The sequence below is a fragment of the Epinephelus fuscoguttatus genome, linkage group LG2 (genome assembly GCF_011397635.1).
Source record: "Epinephelus fuscoguttatus linkage group LG2, E.fuscoguttatus.final_Chr_v1".
NCBI lineage: Eukaryota > Metazoa > Chordata > Actinopteri > Perciformes > Serranidae > Epinephelus > Epinephelus fuscoguttatus.
In genome coordinates, this window is record NC_064753.1 from 5,768,920 (window position 1) to 5,790,684 (window position 21,765).

General features: G+C 40.7%; 2 protein-coding genes across 2 annotated transcripts in view; both read right to left on the minus strand.

Annotated features, from left to right (window-relative positions):
* LOC125901156 (USP6 N-terminal-like protein) overlaps nucleotides 1-8,616 on the minus strand; it is a 42,999-nt gene extending 34,383 nt beyond the window's left edge. Inside the window, exon 1 of the mRNA XM_049596588.1 lies at nucleotides 8,336-8,616. The gene's annotated coding sequence lies outside the window, so the exon portion shown is untranslated. The remainder of the gene's footprint in view (nucleotides 1-8,335) is intronic.
* A 1,169-nt stretch (nucleotides 8,617-9,785) lies between these two features.
* Nucleotides 9,786-21,765, minus strand: part of si:ch211-71n6.4 (para-nitrobenzyl esterase) — a 40,998-nt gene continuing 29,018 nt past the window's right edge. The window contains exons 6-10 of the mRNA XM_049596574.1: nucleotides 20,762-20,961; nucleotides 19,654-19,712; nucleotides 17,892-18,059; nucleotides 12,246-12,473; nucleotides 9,786-11,886 (exon numbers count right to left, since the gene is read on the minus strand). Coding sequence (XP_049452531.1) covers nucleotides 11,744-11,886; nucleotides 12,246-12,473; nucleotides 17,892-18,059; nucleotides 19,654-19,712; nucleotides 20,762-20,961 — 798 coding nt within the window. The 3' untranslated portion in view covers nucleotides 9,786-11,743. The remainder of the gene's footprint in view (nucleotides 11,887-12,245; nucleotides 12,474-17,891; nucleotides 18,060-19,653; nucleotides 19,713-20,761; nucleotides 20,962-21,765) is intronic.

Here is a 21,765-nt window from a genome sequence, read left to right on the forward strand (position 1 = left end):
GTTGGTATGCAGTGCCCAGGTCAAGCCCTCAGTGATTTTGGAAACCAAGGTTTGTGAAGCTGTCCACTCTCTCCACCGAGGACCCGTTGATCTCATCTCCTTAGTTTTGCTGATGTTCAGCAGTAGGTGGTTGTCCTGACACAAGTGAGTCAGGTCCTCTACTTCCTTTAAGTAGGCCTTTTCATTGTTGTCTGTGATCAGGTCCACTACAGCTGTGTCATCAGCAAACTTGATAATGGTGTTGGAGTTGAAAGTAGCCACACAGTCGTGTATGTACATCAGGGATTTCAAACCATGAGAGGGTAAGAGGTATTTCCACCCACCCTTAGCACCTGTTGTCTGTCAGAAAGTCAACTTCCTGTTTCATTTTGAAACATGCAAAATGGCTGCCACGCAAGGGCAACATTGTTCCATTGTTTCAAATTATTATTGCCAAGGCTTGAGATTGCACTGACCAAATCTGAAGTTGACTGAGTTAAAGGAATAGTGCACCCAAAAATGAAAACTCAGCCATTATCTACTCACCCATATGCCGAGGGAGGCCCAGGTGAAGTTTTAGAGTCCTCACATCCCTTGCGGAGATCGGCGGGCGAAGCGGATAGCACACCTAATGGTATATGGCACCCCAGACTAACATCCAAGAACACAAAATTGAATCCACAAAGTATCTCCATACTGCTCATCCACAGTGATCCAAGTGTGCTGCAGCCACGACATAAAAAGTTGTTTCGAAAAACGTCATGTGAACTCTGTTTTTAGCTTCACTGTAGCCTGTAGCTCTGACTGCTTCTCTGTGCTCCGCGTTCACATGTGTGCGCCCGCGCGAGACCAGCAAAAGCATGAGCTTTGCTCAACCGTGTTTACATCACATGACACGTGCACCGCAGGGGGAGACAACAGTAACCACAGAGCTAAAAGATATTTTGCACTACGGTCTTTTAGCAAAGGACAGCCCAACATGTCTGATGACTCTGAAATTGAGGAAGAACAGCATTTCTTTGCTGAGCCGTATTTATTTGAGCCCGAGTATACGGACGCGGAACTCAGGCTCCTGGACGAAGCAGCCGCCGCAGCTCATGAGCCTGAACCCTCAGCCAGCCGCAGAATACCGGAGTCGAGCACTGGAAACCTGGTGGTGTAGTTGTTTCAAATGCAAAGCAATGCCAATGGATGAGGAAAGTCTTTGCTGCTCAGACTGGGAATTGGCGATGCCTGCACTTGAGAATCTGGACATCAGTACTGACGAGACTGCTGCTCTTCAGAGACCGTGCATCACCGATCACCCTGAGCGCGCACACGTGAACGCGGAGCTCAGAGAAGCAGTCAGAGCTACAGGCTACAGTGAGGCTAAAAACAGAGTTCACATGATGTTTTTCGAAACAACTTTTTATGTCGTGGCTGCAGCACACTTGTATCACTATGGATGAGCAGTATGGAGATACTTTGTGGATTCAATTTTGTGTTCTTGGACGTTAGTCTGGGGCACCATATGCCATTAGGTGTGCTAGCCACTCCCCCCGCCGATCTCTGCAAGGGATGTGAGGACTTTAGGGCCTCTATTGGCGTATGGGTGAGTAGATAATGGCTGAGTTTTCTTTTTTGGGTGCACTATCCCTTTAAATCTCTAGGAGGAGTTTGTTAAAGTGCAACACCTGCAGGCTAAATGGTGAAAATGCATTAAAATTGCACAGTAAATTTAAAATGGCCAACTTCCTGTTTGGTTTAGGTCATGGCACCAGGGGATGTTTTTCAAGGCATGGAATGTTACATGTGCCTACCTAATTTAGTACATCTAGGAAATGTACCACAAGGGCTACTTTGCTGAAATTTTGTAGGGGTGCTGTTGAGCCATTCTGCCAAACCAATAGGCAAGACCCATAAAACAGATACATTTTCACTACTTATAATCCATGTACAAAGTTTCATAACTTTTCAAGCACTTTTAGCCCCTCAAAATATGTGATTCATTAGCATAAATAATAATAATTCCTTGCATTACAATAGGGTCCTTGCACTTGTTGATGCTCAGGGTCCTCGTACCCGTAGATGTGTTTAAGATGTCCCAAACTTGGACTGAAAAATAAAGCTGCTTAAGTCAAAAACTTAAGTTCCGCCCACTACAGCTTATTGGCTAAGTTGGTTTTCAACCAGGACTAACACCAGACCTGTTTGAAATGGCGAATAACATTTGGTCATTGATTCAGTGGTCTGGAAGCAGCGAGTTGAGCAGCGTACTGCAGGTTTGTCTATCAGACAGCCAGAGATGGGTAATCTTAGAGCTCTACCACAAAGCTGTGTGTGTGTTGCAGGCTGCAGTAATATAAGCCCCCCTGGAAGTAATCAACCTACAAACTATACCCACCACCCACCAGCCTTGTACATGACATCTGCCTCACACCTACACTAAGATGATGTGATAAGAAACCAGCTTTTGAGTTGCCAGAAACCTCTGATGACTCGTCTGATTGTACTTCAGTTACTGATTACTAAAACATCCCAGAATTTACAGAGAAAGGGTAGGCTGTTTTGTAGAGAGGCACCCCACAGCTTTCCACTTGCTAAAGGCTGATGAACACTGACTGTACAGTGCAGTACATCTAACAGTATGGCGTGACATGGCATGGCATGGCGGGTGATGATATTATAACATCAATCTGGGCCACTCTTGTGTTTTTTACAGCAATGCACACAATCCCAGCCAGAGCCACGGGGTTTGGTGCTAAATCACCTCCAAACAAAGCAGTGAGGGTTTTAATCCTTATCATCTACATTCTCTGTACGGATCAACACCAAGGGCAGGACCCGGAGTGGTAATCTGGACATACAACATGACACGCAAACCATCTGGATTAGGAATATCTCCAAAGCGGGATTATGTAACAAAAGTCTGTTGTTCCCAAAGCAGGAACAAAGAAGAACAAAGGATCTGCAGGCGAACCAGCAGACAGCAGGGTGCTAAAGCTGCACCAAAGACAAGTGATGGGTTAATTTCTAATTTGCATGTTATCTAAAGACATTAAAGTACAGCAGTGTGGTCCCATAAAGACATAGCTGGTTCAATGGTCTATAACTACAAAAAGCCTCTGGCTGATTTGATCCTATGCACCCCCTATCCAATAAACTTTATTTATCAACACTGAGATGCTTCATCTGTAACATCAGATATTGCTGATCGTTTGAGCAGCTGATGATGCGGGATATTTGGCTTAAAATTTAACTGCCTACAGACTGTGCTAACAACAAGAATATCAGTCGCAATCTGTCTTATTGTATGATATCAGTTTTGAAACATGTCAAATTGTATAATGAGTCATAGCACGCTGATGGTACAAAAAAAAAAGAAAGACAGAAGCTGGAGCAAGCAGAGACATGTCATGAGTTTCGTCCTCACTTTATTCCATTCTCATCAGAGAATTGTCCCAGACTGTGAGTCTGAATGTGGGTTAACCAGGTTGAATAATTCAGTAAGGTGGAAGATTGAGGTCCCGTCTGGTAGACGGTCAGTGACACAGTTAATATTGAGGATGATGGTGGGGTTAGTCGGCTGTTGTTCTGCTGACTGACACATCAGTAAGCCAGATATTATCTGTTCCAGCCTCCTAAAACCCAAGCTTTTGTTTGGTATGCATTTTTAAAATCTCCTATCTATTTGGGATAAAAAGGACCTGAGAAGTATAAAAACTGAGAATTGCCTTTCAACAGGAAGTAGTTTTTGAAAGAAATGATGTCCTTAAACAGGAACAATAGGTCTGTTTTTAATAGTTACAAATGTGTAATGAATTAGAAAACTGATTATTTCAATCAGGCAAAAGCAAAATTGCAAACTGTGCAACATTTGTTCAATGTTTTGTAAGTCTTTGGGTTAGAGGTCACTGTTCAAGTATAAACTGTTCAAATCTGTTCAATGCCTTAACATGCAAAAAAATGCAACATATCTAAATGCAATGTGATATGTTCGATTTGTAACTTTGTATGACTTCCTTACTCCATACTCCAAGCTAGGATTATGCTTTTTGGAACAGTCTGTCACACTTAACTGGCCTTTATGAAATGCTGTGAAAATACAGTAATAAAGTCTCAATGTCCTATGGCCAATAGACTGAAACATGCCTTTCACTTCCTCCTTGCCTCCATGGCCCCAAGAAATGCACCAGGCTTTTTAACACAATTTCTTTAGCAGCCAAACAGTGGTATTGCAATTTCCGGGGTCCGTCACGTGATGCCAGACAGACACTTTTCTGTAGAGTCAGATGACAGTAATCATATACCTAGAAATCCTAGAAAAGTTATGCCCATTGGAATGGATGGGGGTTCTTAACAGTTAAAATGTCTGATTGTTTCAGCAGTAATCTAGTCAGTAGTGTCCATCTCCAATGAGGTAGGGACACAAATTCCCTAAGATTGTACCTTCCATCCATGATGTTTTACTGTCATAATTCTTTCTATAAAGGCAGTCATATTCCCAGAGTGTTCCTTTACATCTTGGAGCTGGTAAGCCTGAAAGAATTTCATTTTTTGGAGAGAGCTTGACTCCCATGACGGCCTTCATGCTTCTGTATTTCAGAGACTTTTCCACTCTAAGTTGTAATCATTTTAAACATCAGTGTCAGTGCCTTTGGGTCACTGAGGACCTCAGACAATTGGATTTTGACATTTTAAATATTCACACAGATACTTGAGGTACTTCATATACTGCATTTAAATTCTGTCAGCCAAGATTTTAATGCATCATACATTTGGGAAATCTGTTAAAAAGCACAGAGTCAAATCCAACAGTGTCTCAGATCAGCTGCAGAGGTTCATGTAGAAAGGTTGAAGCCTACAAAAGCTTTAAATATGAGCTGTCATCTGAAGCATATGGCAGCGGCTGCATGTGGTCAGCGCACTAAATCACAGAGCAGCTCTGGCAGAAGTCCCAGTAAGAAGGGTGGAGGCCCAAACTGGGGGAGAGCAGAGAAACCGGACTCTGGCTCTGAATTGTACCTGACAGATAGAGTTTCCTCTGGTCGGCACAAAGGTACTGAGGACACATGTAAAAACTAAATGTCCCTAAAGTGAAGACTTGGGATTTGGACTTGAGTCAGACATGTGGTTTATGGCCAGAGGTGGGATGATAAAAGTGGGAAATGCGTCATTTTGTTTTACCTCTGTGAATTCAAGCTGCTAAGGTTGGAAAAACAGCGGTAAAGTGTTTGGCTGCTGAGGCACACTAGGTACCTTTAGTTTTCACAAATTACACCTTTTGATAAAAATCATGCCATGTTAAATCAAAGCTTACCGTCTTGTTAAAGGAATATTAAGTGATGAGTGTGCCAGCAGCTGTGTTCATTGAACACTGTGTAACATCATCAGCAGAAACTGAAAACTTCTGCCTTTTTAACCAGGACCCTATTTTCCCATGTTTCTGTGTCTAAGTGACTGATGGGAACAACGTTTGGTCCAAAGACCATTGACAGAGATTGGAATTTCTTGGCACCTCACAATTTGAATACAAATCAAATGGCTATGATGCAATTAATGATTATCAATGCATCTTTTGGAGTTTTTTTTTTAATTTTTGATTTCTATGCAGGATGTATTTTTCTCACTGTGCTATTTGCTTATTTTAAAGCATAGTGTATTTGTAATAATCCATAATTCAAATAAACATGAATTTGCTTGCATATCGTGTAGTTCTTGTATAGGTCCCTTTTCCCTTTGACTTCACAGAAGCCAACATGCTTCTATACACTTGCTTTTAAGCCAGCGGGTGCCGGTCCGACTGTATCCATCTGCAGTTGCACACGCTCAGCCGTCATCACCAAAACCCAAGAAGCAGCCTAGCTTAGAGCATAAGCACAATGCACGTACTTATGTCAGTTACATTTCACCATCCAGGTGGTTCAGCCATAAGGAGTGTACAGTCTGCTCTTACAGAATTTTGCACCATGAGTTAAGTCGTACACAGTTAGTGACCTGCTTCCTGTGTGAATATTAGTGTCTAACATAAATTTGTGCAAAGGTGAAATAAAATGCACTTCTGGGAGTTCTTCTCCTTACCTTATTCTAACAATTTAAACTTTAATTAGCCACAATATGTTCAATAGTTCAATTACATAAAAAAAAAAAACTGTTGTAAAATGTGACTCAGTATTTTTATGTTCATATGACAGAAGTAAATGCTCAAAGAACAAAAAAGTTATGTTTAACTGACATAACATTCCTGTTCCAGCTAGTCTGGGGCCGTTAGTGGCTGTTTTGGTAAGCAACCGGAACCAGGGCGAGAGAGACAGGGAATTCGATGGATGCGCCTTTCTGTCAAAATAAAGGCAACAAGCTAATAAAAATGCGGTGAAACTTTTTAATTTAAAGAATATAATTTACAAGAAATGCCCCAAGCCATTAAGTTAACCTTTTTCTTTTATTCTATTTAATTGTATTACAAGTTATTGTCACTTTCAGTTGTCTGTTTTATTTAATAGGCACTTGATCCTAGTTTTGTACATTATACCTGTAGTTCGTAAATGCATTTTTTCGATAAAGTCTGGGGCAGTGGGGGTGGAAGAGAGAGGAAAACTGCGTGATGCTGGCCATGTAGCATGCTCTATCAACCACAACAACCACAACAACCACAACAACAACAACAATATGGTACTAAACCGGAGACAGAAACCAATGGTGCACCAGAATTTAAAATTTTACTTTGATGAGCACTTTTACTTTGGTGAATTTGGTGAATTCCAGATCCGCTCTCTAGACCGGAACCAGAATCCAGACAGAATTCAGAGTGAATGGAAACCAGGCTCTTCGCCGTACATGAAGAGCCTGGTGACGTGAGGCTAGTTCAGCGGCAAAAACAAGCACCCTCAGTGGACGTACATCGACGGTGTGCTATTGCCCCACAGGATAACACTGCAGACTGATTCAGCCCTCTCACTCAATACTGGACCAATTGCATAAATTGTTGTTCCTGTCAATCACTATGACATAAGAACACATGGAAATAGGGTCCAGCTTGAGAAATAACACATTTTCCCTTTAAAATGGTTATTTTCTCTCCTATTTAAAATAAGAAATCTCAAATTCTAAATAATAATCAAACATTTGGTTAAGTTACCACTTGATTTGGACTTGAGAGACTTGAGAGACTTGACTCATGTCCTTGATGAGATTTGACCTTTTAAATAAAATGACAGCTTTAAGTAGAACTTCTGCTGTTTCACTGACATGGTAAGCATTCAGAGACCTGACAGACTTACACTCACAAGGCTTTGAAAAACTTGAGACTTGTCTGAATGACTGGAATGAATTAAAGCTTGACTTGGACAGACTTCAGGGAACACTCTTTGCTCCACACCACCAAAATCCAAAACACTGGGTTGGAATCTGGAGTATTTTACCACAGTGACAAGATAATTAATATTTTCTGTAGTCCTAAAACAATTAGTTGATTATTAAATTAGTCGCTGGCAAAGACACGGTTCTCTGGTTCTAGTTAAGTGGTCTTCTACAAATATAAACTGAATATCTTTGGGGTATGAACTGTTGGAAGATGTGGCCTAGTGCCCTGAAAACATGATGGCTTTTTTGTGCTGATTATTGATGATGAATGTGATAATCATTTGTTGCATAGGGAATTTTCAAATAAAGCTTTGTTCACTTAAGTTAAATGTGTCATGTAAAAACAGTTCTGTATTTTCACTAATGCTTCATTCAGGAAAACAAAATAGCTTTTCATTTCTTTATGTCCAATAATGTCATGATAAAAGATACCTGAAATTTATGGAAAAATTGACTGGAGCCTTTTTATAATCCAATAGGACATGTTTTTACTGTTTGCAGAAAACGTGTACTTATCAGCTTCCTACTGACTTTTAAAGAATGATATAAAGCAAATTTAGGAATTATTTTTTACAGCCGACCTTGGGCTCCCTGCAGCTGCAGCAGCAGTGTGTGTTCTGAGCTCTGATCTGTAAATCAGATTGTTTAGTTGTTAGAAATATTAAGACAACTTCAGTGTGGTTGTGCAGCAGCAGCAGCAGCTGCAGCAGCAGGCCCGACTGCTGCCGCTGCCTCCGCTGCTCCCATCACAGGGAAATGTAGCCTGCAGCCGGGCGGTGATGGCTGAAGGATGCTCATCAGTCTGCTGATGGTACAGACACATTTAAGTGAGATCCGGGGCTTATTGACACCTCAAAGTATCGTTTTCAGATGGTAAACAAACCCACAGTCTCTGGTGGGATTAGCCGTGATGACGGCGCTACAGCCTCACGCGAGAGCCTTCATTCTAATGAGAATAATAAACAAAGGCAGGATAAATGAGCATAAGAATGGGAATAAATAAGAGTGTGATTACCGTGTTTCTCGGGTGGATTTCTGCGCTATCCGTGCAGTAACACAGCTCCGGTTCCTCTGGGCATTCTCCGGTGAAAGTGCAGCTCCAGCAGAATAAACCACCGGGCTGACAACAATAGCCTCCCTCCGTCAATCCATAGGATATCATCAGACAGCACATACACACTCACGCTCTGTCTCACACACACATACAGAGTGTAGAAGACGTAAAGACAGAGAAGCCCCTCGTCCAGGATCCGAGCAGCAGCGGCGGGGACGCACTGAGCAGGCGCCGCAGCGTGGCACCAGTCAGCCGTGTGTGAGCTGTAAGATCCGGCCTTAAAGAAACACGAGCTCCAGGAGGAGCAGCTGCCCCCCCCCCCCCCCGACACTCATGAAGAAACACAGCGGACAATCAAGGCTTTCCTCTGCCGCCATCTGCTGGAGAGATACGTTGCTGCAGGAACTGGCAATGACGCTCCACAAACCAGCTTTCACACCCGAGCCAGAAGGTGAATTAAACTTTTACTTAAAATAATAGTTCGGATTTTTTCAAGTCGTGCTGTATGTCGTAGGCCTACTTATCCATAGTCAGTTTATTACATACAGTAGATGTCAGTTGGTAAGCCCTCGATCAGGAGAAGCAGGATGGAGTCTGGCATGCTAAGAAATGTACTGAAACATTGTGAAGTTACACGAATTACTATTAAAGTTTCTCTCATCTTTGAAGACAATATGCATCTAATCATGAACAGGAGGCTCATGACAGCGTGAGATGTTAACATTAATGAGGTCCTCAGCTGAGCTGTAACTTTAGCTAGCTCAGTGAGCTAGCAGTAGATGCACACTTTTTTCTGTGTAGGGATACCATTGGTGATTGTAGCTCATTAGAAAGGAAATAGTTCCTACATGAAACTGCTGACAGCAAGGTCCGTGAATTGTCTTGAGTAACCGGGTCATGATTACTGGAAAGAGACACTGATGTTGAGTTTTTAATTTTTTTTTCCTGCTTTGAATACAACAAGCCAAGTACCACCTAGATCCATTGTACTGGAGAGAAGGCAGATATCTCTTTGGCTGATATCTCCAACACACTGCAACTCACACCAAAACAAACTAGATTGATGAACAGCACTACAGGTGAGAGGAAAAACATGTATTTTTGATGTGGGAGTGAACTGTCCCTTTAAACTTTTGTGAATGTATTTTTCTTGTTACTGTGCTTACTTGTTGTAAGATACATTTGGTCTAAGTCTAGTGTATGGTAACTTATTGTTTTCTGTTTAATTTGTAATTACTTCCTTACCAACTTGAAACTGGATCCAAAATGAAACCAACCGTCAAAATGTATCCATTTAACTCTGACATTCAATCTGACTGGCTGAAAGTTAAAAATAAAATCCTGGAGACAGAACACTACAGTCAGTATACTAGACAAATGTTTACCTTTTTTTAAAATGAAAATGAAATAGTTCATGTGGCATCAATTTATTCAGCATATAAAGAGTGATAGTGTCACTGCTGCATCAACACAACAGATCATGATACTGCAGTACGTTTGGTATAATTACTGTTTGCAAACCATACAAAGTTATACTTGGTTCAACCAACCACAGTCGTGACTGCAATCAAATATTAATGTAATAAAACGTGTTCACAGAAAAGTGCCAAGACTTAGTGACTGAGCTTTGAGGTTATGAATCAAACAGCAGGACTTCACAAGTTCATAAAACAAAATGACTCAACGACATATTCACAGGTTATAAAAACACGAAGGTAATCGCCTAAACAAACAATCAAACAAAATAAAAAACAGTCATACATATCTCACACTCCCTTCTTACCGCAATCATTTCTCTGACTTCAAAATCAACTTCAGCTTTCCTTGGCGGGAAGCTGAAATGATTGTGTGGTTATGTCTTACTCTATCAGACATCTGAGTTTTCTATTTACAATCAAATCAAAAACTAGAACACAGGGTTACTTTCCTCACACTTCACACTGACCTGACATAAACATAGCTATATATCAGTCTTTCAATCACAGAATCATTTTATCTTTGACTGTACAGTTTACTGTCAGTCACTTTGGTCTACATGCTTCCTTCAAGCTCCTTCACTCTCACCTGACTCCCAGTTTGATGTTACTTCAGCACTGTGCAGCCAGGCTTCCAGCTTAATAAAGGCTCAGTTCACCCAAATGACAAAACAAACTACAATTACCACTCTGTGCTTGTGTGCCTCTGCGCACCTGTCAAGTCTCTCCTACAGTTTACCTCCATGTCTGTGACAACATAAATGCTTCACACACATCTTCCCCCCGGCAGCACAGAGGATCTATACAATCAGCAAAGTTTCAAGGTGGATACCCAAGATGTCACTAATTCTAAATCTGACCAAATGTCTCCCCTTCTGTTCCTGAGATATGATGTTAGGAATGGCCAAAGTATTTCATGCAGAACATTATGATGTCACAGTGAAGTTGACCTTTGACCTTTTGGATAAAAGATGTTATCACTTCATTATTTTGCCCTATTAGACATTTGTGTGAAGTTTACCATAATTTGCGTAAGAATTCTTGCGTTATGACCAAAAACATGTTTTGTGAGGTCACACTGACATTGACCTTTAACTTTCCACTGCCAAATGCTAATCAGTTTATTCTTCAGGTCAAGTGAATGTTTCTGCCAAATTTGAAGAAATTCCCTCAAGGTGTTCTTGAGATATCATGCTCACAAGAATGAGACAGATAAGGTCACAGTGACCTTGACCTTCGCCCTTTGACCATCAAAGTCTTATTAGTTCTTGTTGAGTCCAAGTGAACTTTTGTGCCACATTTGAAAAAAACAAAAAATCCCTCAAGGTGTTGTTGAAATATCCAGTTAACAAGAATGAGACAGACAAGGTCACAGTGATCTTCACTTTATACCACCAAAATCTTATCAGTTCATCATTGAGTCCAAGGAAAGTGAGTGCCAAGTTTGAAAAAATTCCCCTCAAGGCGTAGAATGGGACGGATAGACAACCCTAAAACATAATGCCTCTGGCTACGGCTATCACCGGTAGAGGCATTAAAACATTTTCTCACTTTGCTCTGGTGGTATGGAGCCAAACGGACAGTTAAGGTTTTACTTTTCTTCATTGGAAAGTGGTTCTAGTGAAGACAGATATCTGAAAACCTGGCTCCACTAAAGGCTAAGTGACATTATTTTGTCATTTTGGTGAACTAAATCTTGAAGTCCATGGAGTTCTGGGGATATTTAAATGCATATATGGCTGTTGTTAATCATTCATAACAAAAAACAAAAAAAGTCAGATGGCATGTCTGGCTAAATGAAGTCACCTCAATGTAACAAAGCAGTGATTTTAATAAAGCCTAATGTAGCGGTGTATAACTGAGTGCTCAGATGAACGCTGCCTTCAGTCTGTGGTCAGTTCATCCAGGCGTAGGCATATAGGCCGTTCTTCTCCCACAGCTGACATCGCTCCGCTGAGTAGTTTTGGACTGCAGACAGGCTGTCAGACAGGAGAGCAGTGGCTGCTGGGTATTCTGGCCACTCATTCCCCATCTTACCTGTAAGATAGAGAAGGAGCTTTTTTTCAAGACTTGCACAAAATATCACACATGGTGTGATCCAAAAGAACCTTTTCACATAATAATAAAATATTGCCTGTGGTAATGTTACGTCCATATTTGAATCAGACCTCTGAATCCACAGGTTGGAAAAAAAACAACGAGGGCAACATCTTCCCACTTAAAAAAGTTAACTACCTTGCCACAAAAATTGTAGCTAGCATAGATTAAGGCGATAATTATAGTAAGTGGATACACCCTCCCCCATACATCAAATATGCTCAATATGCTTTATTTTGCAACATCTAGTCTAGAAAAACAGAAGTTAACACATGTACAGCACCAGTAAGCATCGTTACCTGTTCTGGCAAAGTTGACAAGGTGGTGTGTGATGAGATCCTGGAAGCTCTTGTCTTTATCAGAGAGAGATTTCCCCAGGGTAGACTCCAGCCCCCCAAAGAAAGTTATGCTGTCCAAACAGTGGAAGGAGAAGCGGCTAGGAAATGGCAGCAGGTCGCTGGACACATTGACCGGTCCCGATGGCGTGTATGTCACCACATATCGATACACTGGACTGTTGAGGGCCGCTGCACACAGAGAGAGGTTCATCACATTTAGTCTAACAGGCAGTGTGATGCAAAATAACTCTGGAACATTAAAACAAACACTATTAGGATTAATGTCACTAATTGAGTGTCTGACTAAATGACTCCTCTTCTGAGTTATGGCATTGAATGATGTTTTTGCAAAACATTATTATATCACAGTGAAACTGACCTTTGACCTTTTAGATATAAGATGTCCTCACTTCACCATTTTATTCTAACAGACATGTGTGTTAAGTTTTGTCATAACTAGCATATGAATTATTGAGTTTTGGCCAAAAACATTTTTTGTGAGGTCTTAGTTGCCTTGATCTTTGACTACCAAAATCAAATCAGTTCATCCTTTAGTCCATGTTGACGACTGTGCCAAATTTGAGGAAATTCCTTCAAGTAATGTTGAGATATCCCATTCTCAGGAATGAGACTGACACAAGGTCACGGTGACTTTGACTTTTGACCACCAAAATCTGCTTCATTAATCATTTAGTCCAAGTGGACGTTTGAGCCAAATTTGAGGAAATTCCCTAAGGGTGTTCTTGGGAAATTGCGTTCATGAAAATGGACGTATGTACAACACAAAAACATAATGCCTTCTGCCACGGCTGTTGCCGGCAATTACACATACAAATACTGCAGTAGATGAAATGGTGTGCAAAGTCCTGCAGCTCGGATACATCTTGTGATATCTTTCTAATGGTGAATAAATAAATAAATCAACAATGTGTCTGTCTCTCAACTTTTCCTGACCTGTCATCTGTGGCTCTAAGTTCCAAGCCCACTGGTCCCTACTGAGGATGGAATTTTTTTTAAAACATCTCATTGCTGTGGTTTAAATAGTTTTTGGACAACAATGGAGCTCTGTGGCAGAGAGGAAGAGGATATATCAGGCTGTGATACACACACAATACTTGTCAGTGTATACATTCACTGTTGGTCTTTTCAGGAGATATTCTAAGAAATATATAGAACATCTCAAGCATTTGTACGTGGCTTTGCTGAATTTGGCTTTTGTTGAATGTTTGAGTCAAAAAGTTCATGCTGTTTGAGAGGCTTTTTGGTGAAAATAACATTGCTATGGGCCTTATTATTCTTTACTCATCATCAGTCCAGATCGACCATTATTCTGCAACAGAAATAGCAGGCTGTGGAACATAAAAAACCCCAATGAACCATGAAGAAAAATCACCCAGGATGCCTTGCAGTTGCTGCTCACAACAGCTAAATGTCAGTTTACTCCGAGTTTCACTGAATGAGCTTAACAAGCCCCACAGGCACAAAACCTGCAAGAAGCACAATTCTGCTGCAGTGCAACTCATTCAGAAGCTGCAGCAGCTAATCAGAGAGAAGTGGACCTAGATTTGTTATTCCAAATAAAACAACTTGTAATGTATACTAATGCTCCAATATACTAATGTACTGCGTGGAGGCAGGTCATTTAATTTAGAAAACACTGCCAGCTTAAGTCAGACCAATAAAGTCTGCAGGGACAGCTACAGTCAATATAAATGACTGTATTCATAACACATGCAGTATTTGGACATGCTCTGTCGTATTTTCTAATGAACAGTTATTGAACACATATGCTATAATTGAAAGAATGTCAGAGAAAAGTCTGCACAATGACTGCAAATATTAAATCGTAATCATCAAAAGCAGTCAAAACATTAAGATGCATTTTGCAAAAACTGTCAAATTGTTAATTGCATCAAATAACTCCATGATGTGAGTGTCACTGTAGTGTGAGAACTGTGGCACTGTGTTTCTATCAGTTTAGTTAATCTCATGCATAAACACAAGGACATGCATTCACACTATTCCTATGATGTACAGGTGGCGGTGACACACTAAGATGTGCTGCAATGTGCCAGCAAAGAAAAGAAAACATGGATGTAAATAATGCTGTACTTAGAAATACTTACTAAAAACAGCTCTGGAAATGGTTTATGAGGAAAGAAATGCATTCAACACATAAGAGTTCAAGGATACATACAATGTGTTTTAGTCATGGACTGTCCATAACACGCAGTGTTGGGCAGTAGCATCACTACAAGTAGCCACATTACTAACTTAACTACATTTCTCAGTTGCGTGGTGGTAACGTCACTACTTTGTGAGTCAACAGCTTTTCAGCAGTGAAGCTGATTAGTTGCTGGAGTAGCGCAGTAGTGTCCAAAAAAGTTACAAGCTCTTTTTCCATGGAAAAGCTCTGAAGTGCAGCAGACATTTTTTTTTTTTTTTTTAATGGAGGTCTGGATAAAAGTAAGGATAATCAAACTGAAGATAAGCGAAGCATGTATACAAAGGAAGCACTTCCATATGACATCATGTAATAATCCTTCAATTTATTCTGCTCGCTGCTTTCTCTATTGGCTTTTCTTGACAAGACCTGCCCTTCTCTGCCTCTGATTGGCTACACTGCACTTCATTATGTGTTTCTCATGTGTCTTGCCCATAGACTGTATATATTAGTGGATCTACAGTGGACACTGGAGAAATAGACACAACAAGGGCTGAGAAAAGAGCGAGAGAGACAAAGAACAGTATTAAGAAGGAGGAGAGGAGAAAGAGTGACACACCGATGTCACGTGTTATTTGCAGGATATGTTCATGTTCTAATGTCCCCCCAAAAAAAGAAAAGTTTTAATTTATGTCTGTTATTTTTTTATTGATTATATAACAACACTTTATTTATTATAGTTTTATTGAGTGAATTCTATATTTGAATTACTGACAGGGCCAGAGAGCCTACTGAAAGAAGCCAAGACAGAGAAATGAATTAAGTAGGAGGAGGAGAAAGAGAGTGATGGGCTGACTGATGATGTCATGTTATTGGAGGACATATTCAAATGTCACAAAGTCTTCAAAAGAAAAAGAAAAATAGAGGAAAGTTTTAATTTAAGTCTGTTATTTTATAGTAAACTGCTCAACTGAACATTGTTGTGCCTGTCCGTTTGTTAGATGACAGTTTTTCTTATTACTGAGAAAACGCTGATTTGATATATAGTCAAAAAATAAAAGTAGTAAGCTACTTTTGCCTTTTTCTCACAGCTTAGCTTGCTACATTTCTCTGGGGATAGCTTCAATGTAGTGAAACTTTATTTTGATGTGACGTAACTGGTAGCTTAGCTCACTACATTTTAGCTTGCCCAAAACTGGATGGACAAGAGGACAGAACCCCAAATGTGAGGCCAAAACATCTTGTTCACCCCCTGGGGGGGCATGGTACTTAAGTCATGATTGACAGCTGTGTGTACCAAGGAAGGAACTCGAAGGAACTTGATAACAGTGGAGATTGTAACTGCACTGACTGGTTCCAAAACAAGATAGCAGCGGCCGTATCCTCTGACTGAATTTAAAAACAACTTTTGGCTGCTTACCAGAGGCCTCCACAGGGCGCCTTTAAAGCTGCTGTACAATCCTTACTCTGGTCAAAAACACTCAGTGAAAAGGTACCTCCTGATATTTGAAACAAATCATCTGACTCATATCTTGGTCACAAATGACTGAATTTATTTATTAATGATAAATTATTTATCCTAGTCTCGATTCCACAGGACCCAGAACACTGATGGTTTTCATATTAGAGCTGTGCCTTAGTTTGGCCTCTTGGGTGTTGGTGTTGTTTGTTCCCTTTCCTGGTTACATGGTGGAGGGGAGATCGTGTGACTCAGGCTCTATATGAGACACCTGGAAGCTGCTTGACATCCTCTGGGTCCATCTTCTTCATATATGTTCATAATCTCGTTTTTTTTTTTCATCATGAGATTCTAAATACCACATTGCACTTTTATTACGTTGGTACACAATATCTTTTTCCTGTGAGAACTCCCTCCAGTGTTACTCTTCCTGAGGTTTCCTCCATTTTTCCCCGTTAATATGTTTGTTTTTTATCTTCCTAATCTGAATTGAGGTTCTGAGGACAGAGGGTATGGTTTTCTGTACAGACTATAAGTCCCCTTGAGACAAATTTGTGACATTGGGCCATACACACACTCACACACACACACACACACACACATATATGTAACAGGGTCAATTGTACTGCAGCGATATGTGTGATAAATTAAATGTACATTTGTAATATTAAGTATTATAATTCCACAAACTTTGTTTCAGATGTTACCTGACATGCTTACGCCTCCACACACAATATGTGGAATGTTTGATAACCAGTTTTTGTACCCCTACGTTCACCTCTGGGGGTACCCCATCTATAAAGGGATATCTCCTGCCTTGCCTCTCCCCTTTGCTGTTGTGCTCCATGGGAGAGGGGCTGGAGTTTGTACGGTTGTGTGTGATGGTAGCCTGGTTCCAGACCATAGACCCCGCCCACTCAACTGAGTAGGCTTGCATCTCTGGTCTGGCATACTGAAATGAATTTGCGATTTATCTCGTCCTAACGATCGACGGACCAATGAACATCGGGGGTGGGGGCGGGTCTAGCGATTAGCCAATCAGTGCCATGCTGATGTCAAGCTATACGCCGGTGGGTAACTGGTGAGGATAGCAACAATGGCGACGTTGTTGTAAGCTACTGTCATTACCTGCATCTCTCTCTCTCTCTCTCTCTCTCTCTCCCTCTCTCTCTCTCTGTCTCATTGTGTCATGTGGATTACTGTTAATTTGTTATGTTGATCTGTTCTGTACGACATCTACGACGTCTGTCCGTCCTGGAAGAGGGATCCCTCCTCAGTTGCTCTTCCTGAGGTTTCTACTGTTTTTTTTCCCCGTTAAAGGGTTTTTTTGGGGAGTTTTTCCTTATCCGCTGCGAGGGTCCTAAGGACAGAGGGATGTCGTATGCTGTAAAGCCCTGTGAGGCAAATTGTGATTTGTGATATTGGGCTGTATAAATAAAATTGATTGATTGATTGATTGATTGACCGCTACAGATCCTACAGACCACATTAACGATGCTATCGAGGTATTTCGCCACTACTCGCGTTAATGGAAGACCAAATTAAGGAAGCTGCTAAACTGGATTTAACGGCGATGCAGCTGGGTGTGCACGACGACGGAGACATTTTAAACGGGCAATGTTCGGCAGTGTTTGTTTTCAACACCCCCGAGACATGGATACTAATGATACTAGTCAGATTCTGGGTGAGTCGTTGATCTCTACTGATTGGTTAGGGAAAAATCAAATTCCCTCCCCCTTGTAAATCGCCTTCAATGGAGGCGATGTCAGACTGAAGGTTCTGGGAGCTTCAGTCTGACACTCAGGCTAGTGTGATGGAGGATTTTGTTTTTACCACCTGTTGTCAGGAATAAATGGAGATTGCCTCCAAAGATATCCACGGTCTGGGCCCTTTTATATACATAAATAAACATTGAGTTGACTTTGATCATCAGCAATTATTGATCTGTTTTACATGTAGACAGCTACATGCTTTATGAGTTTACCTGCAGCCCGCCAGGCCAGGTCATTCAATGGACAGGTGACCCTGAGGTCAGACACCATGGTGGTGTAGACCCTCTCTGGACAGCGGTCTGTGGTGGGGCAGGGGGCAGAGTTCGGATACAGTTCCAATGCCTCTCTGGGGAGACTCTCATTGAAGGACTGAAGTTTATCTGTGTGGAGCACAGAGGTGACAGGACAGTGACAGACGGGACTGGAGATACATACAGAAATAATGTACATAGCATGTTTAATAACCATAGGCAGCTAGCATTGTCCAAGATATTTAGTGAGAGCATTTTAGTTTTATAAACAGAAATGTTCAACCAATGTCCTCAATTATAGTTGTGCATCCAAAAACAACCACTGCTGCAAACAACAGAACAGTACACAGTCCCCTGAGAAGCAAGCGAGAAAAAATGAATCCGATGATCCATTTTCTAGGTCTGATCTTAATTGTGCAGATGAAAACATGTTTTAGCTGCATAATCTTTCTGAGTTCCTAAAAAAAATTTAAACGGGAAGAAAAAAAAAAAACCAGTTTAAGTTATTTTTTTTTTTTATACTAGTGCCAGGTTCAGACTACACAACATTTTTGTCTGTTCCGACAGTCACTGTGTCAGATTAGACTTTTGTCTGGCCATGACCTGGCCAACAGGTGAAACGGACTACACATTTGTTCCGTGACCAGTCATCCACGGTCATCTTTCTTTGTCAAATTTTTATTGTTATTAGTGTTATTTTAATCACTGTGGCTGTCCATGTGCCAGCCAAAATGTTTTTGTAGTAATGTACTGTACAAAAAAGTGCCACCAGATGGCAGGAGCTACATTTGAAGTACTGCTTGTAAATTATGCCAGTCACTTAATCTTCCACAAGTTCCTGCAAATGTTTCACAATAAAAGACTTTTTAGAAGATGAAGGGGTTCTCTAAACTGAAATTATTAAAAGCGTTTAACTTTAAATGGATACAGGAAGTGTTGAGTTTAAAATTACAGTTGTCATCTACATGAGTTGAAACAACATGATCTGAGCCGACAATGTACAATGCTGTGACGGGCTATAATTGGTCTAATATCGTATTGTATTTATGGAGAAATTAAAACTCACCTGTGAGAAAACATGAATGCTTTAAGTCCTATTTACAATACTGGGGAAGAGTTGAACTTCAGTCACCTGTAGCTGCAATAAGTATTGCATAAGTATTACATTATTTCAAAAGCAAGCACACTGCACTTTGCTCTGTTTTATGTACTTACATTTTATACTTTTTAATGTGTACGTGTGTGTGCGTGCATGTGTGCATGAAAGAATACAGTTCTCTTTAAAGGCTCTCTAAGTCTTCCTAAGCTTGAAAACTTTTTGTCACATACAGCAAACATCTCCTCACAATCCGCTAGCTGCATGTCCTCTGAATATGCTCTGAAAAAGTCTGGTCTCTGTAGGTAGCCCAGGCTCCGCAAATGGCAACAAAAACAACAATGTTATCAAACACAATGGAGCTAGCTTGCCTTTTAGCCTATTTGTAGTGTGTTGTTTCTGTTGTTATTCTTCTTCTGACATTCTTGGCAGTTACCAGCTTAAGGAGCTACCACAGTACCACCACCCTCAGGAGTGGAGCAGAGCCAACAAAAATAGGCATCATTTGCAGTATGACCATTGAGACATCTATGTGACTGAGTGAGTGTGAATGAAAGTGTCTCAACATAAGGCATACATCAGCGCTATTTTACATTCAGTAACCAGTGTACCCACAGCAGCTGTTACCTGTTACAAACCACTCGTAGTCCCCCCAGGTCCACATGGAGATGTTTGCAAATGGAGGGCTGCAGAGGAAACACAGAGGACAGAAGACAGTTGCATCACCGCCACTGTCTGAACACATTAAACAAATGACAATCAATAACTCCTCAACTCGAACTACTAGAACCACTGTTAGAGGTGATTACGAGGTGCCACTGAGACGTACCACCTTTGGTCAAAATGCTCTGTCTTTCAGAGGAAGCACTTTATGAAACACCTTACCACCCTCAATCAGAGAAAGCTCCAGCTTTGCTATTTTCAAGGTCACTTAAAAGTGTGGCTCAGAAATAATCAGATATGTAATCATAGGTAGTATATTCTTCACTTAAATACCAGCATGTAGCACTTCATGGGCATAGTGCAATATCACCTGCACTTAGCACTTTGTGAAACGTGACTGTGTAATTATGTATCAGCACTAGCACTTATAGTGGAAATACTTGAAAATTGTGCTTTATGGGCATTGTGCAATAACTCCGACATTGAATTCTATATGGACTCAATTAGTTACTGTTTCTTGTCTTTTTTTTTTTTTTTAATATCCACACGGGCATTGTGCAATAATTTAAACGTACAGTATTTTATATGGACTCAAATTGTACTTCATGACTGCTGGCGTTTATATATTCATGTCAGCATCCGCACTTTAGATGAAATATGTAATTATGGGCATCATGCAATAACCACAGCACATAACACTTTATCTGGACTCAATTTCATACACCGGACTGGACAGACATTCAATTCAATGGCCCCGGTTTTTGATGTTTGTACACCATGTTGTTATGTTTTCTCTTATAAGGTATGTATTTTTTTCTCCTTTTGTCCTCGGTGATCTAATGTATTCACTATCACATGTTTTTCTTCCTTTCCTTTCTTCTAACATTTTTACTACTCTGTAAGATCAACCTGCCAAGGGACTACGGATGAAAATTAGCCTGGGGCTATAATCCGGCATATTTACATGCAAATGTTCATGAATGTGCACTGTCCCTTCTAACTTAAATAAATAAAATAAATAAATAAACAGTGACAGCTGACAGCAATGAATCTGAAACACATGAACCCTCACCTGAAGTCAGGCTCCTGCTCTGTCGTCCCAATGACAAAAGGAACGTCATTGTAGTATCCTTTCTTCTCCCACACCTCAAAAGGTGGAGCTTCGACAACATATCCATCCACCACCGCAACCGGGCCGATGAAGCGCCCTTTGACAGGGAGGTCTGTCATCTCATCTGCTGCCCAGGAGGGGTACTCCTGCCACGGGATAGCCTGGGAGGGGGAGAGAGTTTTGATTTTTAGAAGGCAGTTATGAATATTTTATGGATTAAAAAGTACTGGGAGAAGAGAGTAAAGCTGCTAATTTGACTGATTTGATGTTTATACCCATGGAAGTTCAGACACACAGTATTTTGTCCAGACTGTTTTTTTTGACTGATTATTAAATTACAATATTTTCCTTTTTTGACCTTGGAGCTTTAGGGATGCATCGTCAACATACAACGTAACAAACAAAAAAAAGTAAAAAACAAAACAAAACAAAAAAAAAAAAAACGAGTTGTCCCACATGTCTTAAACAACAAATCCGATTGACGATTTAAATTGATTTTTTTCCCTCAACTTAAAATCAATTTTCAGAAAAATATTTGCGGCCTGGTAGCACATACCTGGGGTCCAAAACTTTCAGCATGTGAATAGACCCCGACTTTTCCTAGGTACATATGGGCACCATATCGCTTGCAATATACATCGTGACTGCATCCGTGATCGCTTTCCACCGGGCCCCTTTCTTATCATACGGCAGTGTTTCCCTTACCATTACACTGGGGGGGCGGCATGTCCTTTCTGTCTCTACACGGTGCACGTTTACAATCCTCCTCTGCTCTCTGTGTTACACACTGCGGAGTAGGGCTGCTCAATTATGGAAAAAAATTATAATCACGATTATTTTGGTCAAAACTGAAATCACGACTATGCAGCATTTCTCATGCTGTTTGGGGTTAGCCACAGGCTACATTAACAAATAATACTATTAGATAAATAATGAAAATGGAGTATGAGAAAAATAAAAAGCTT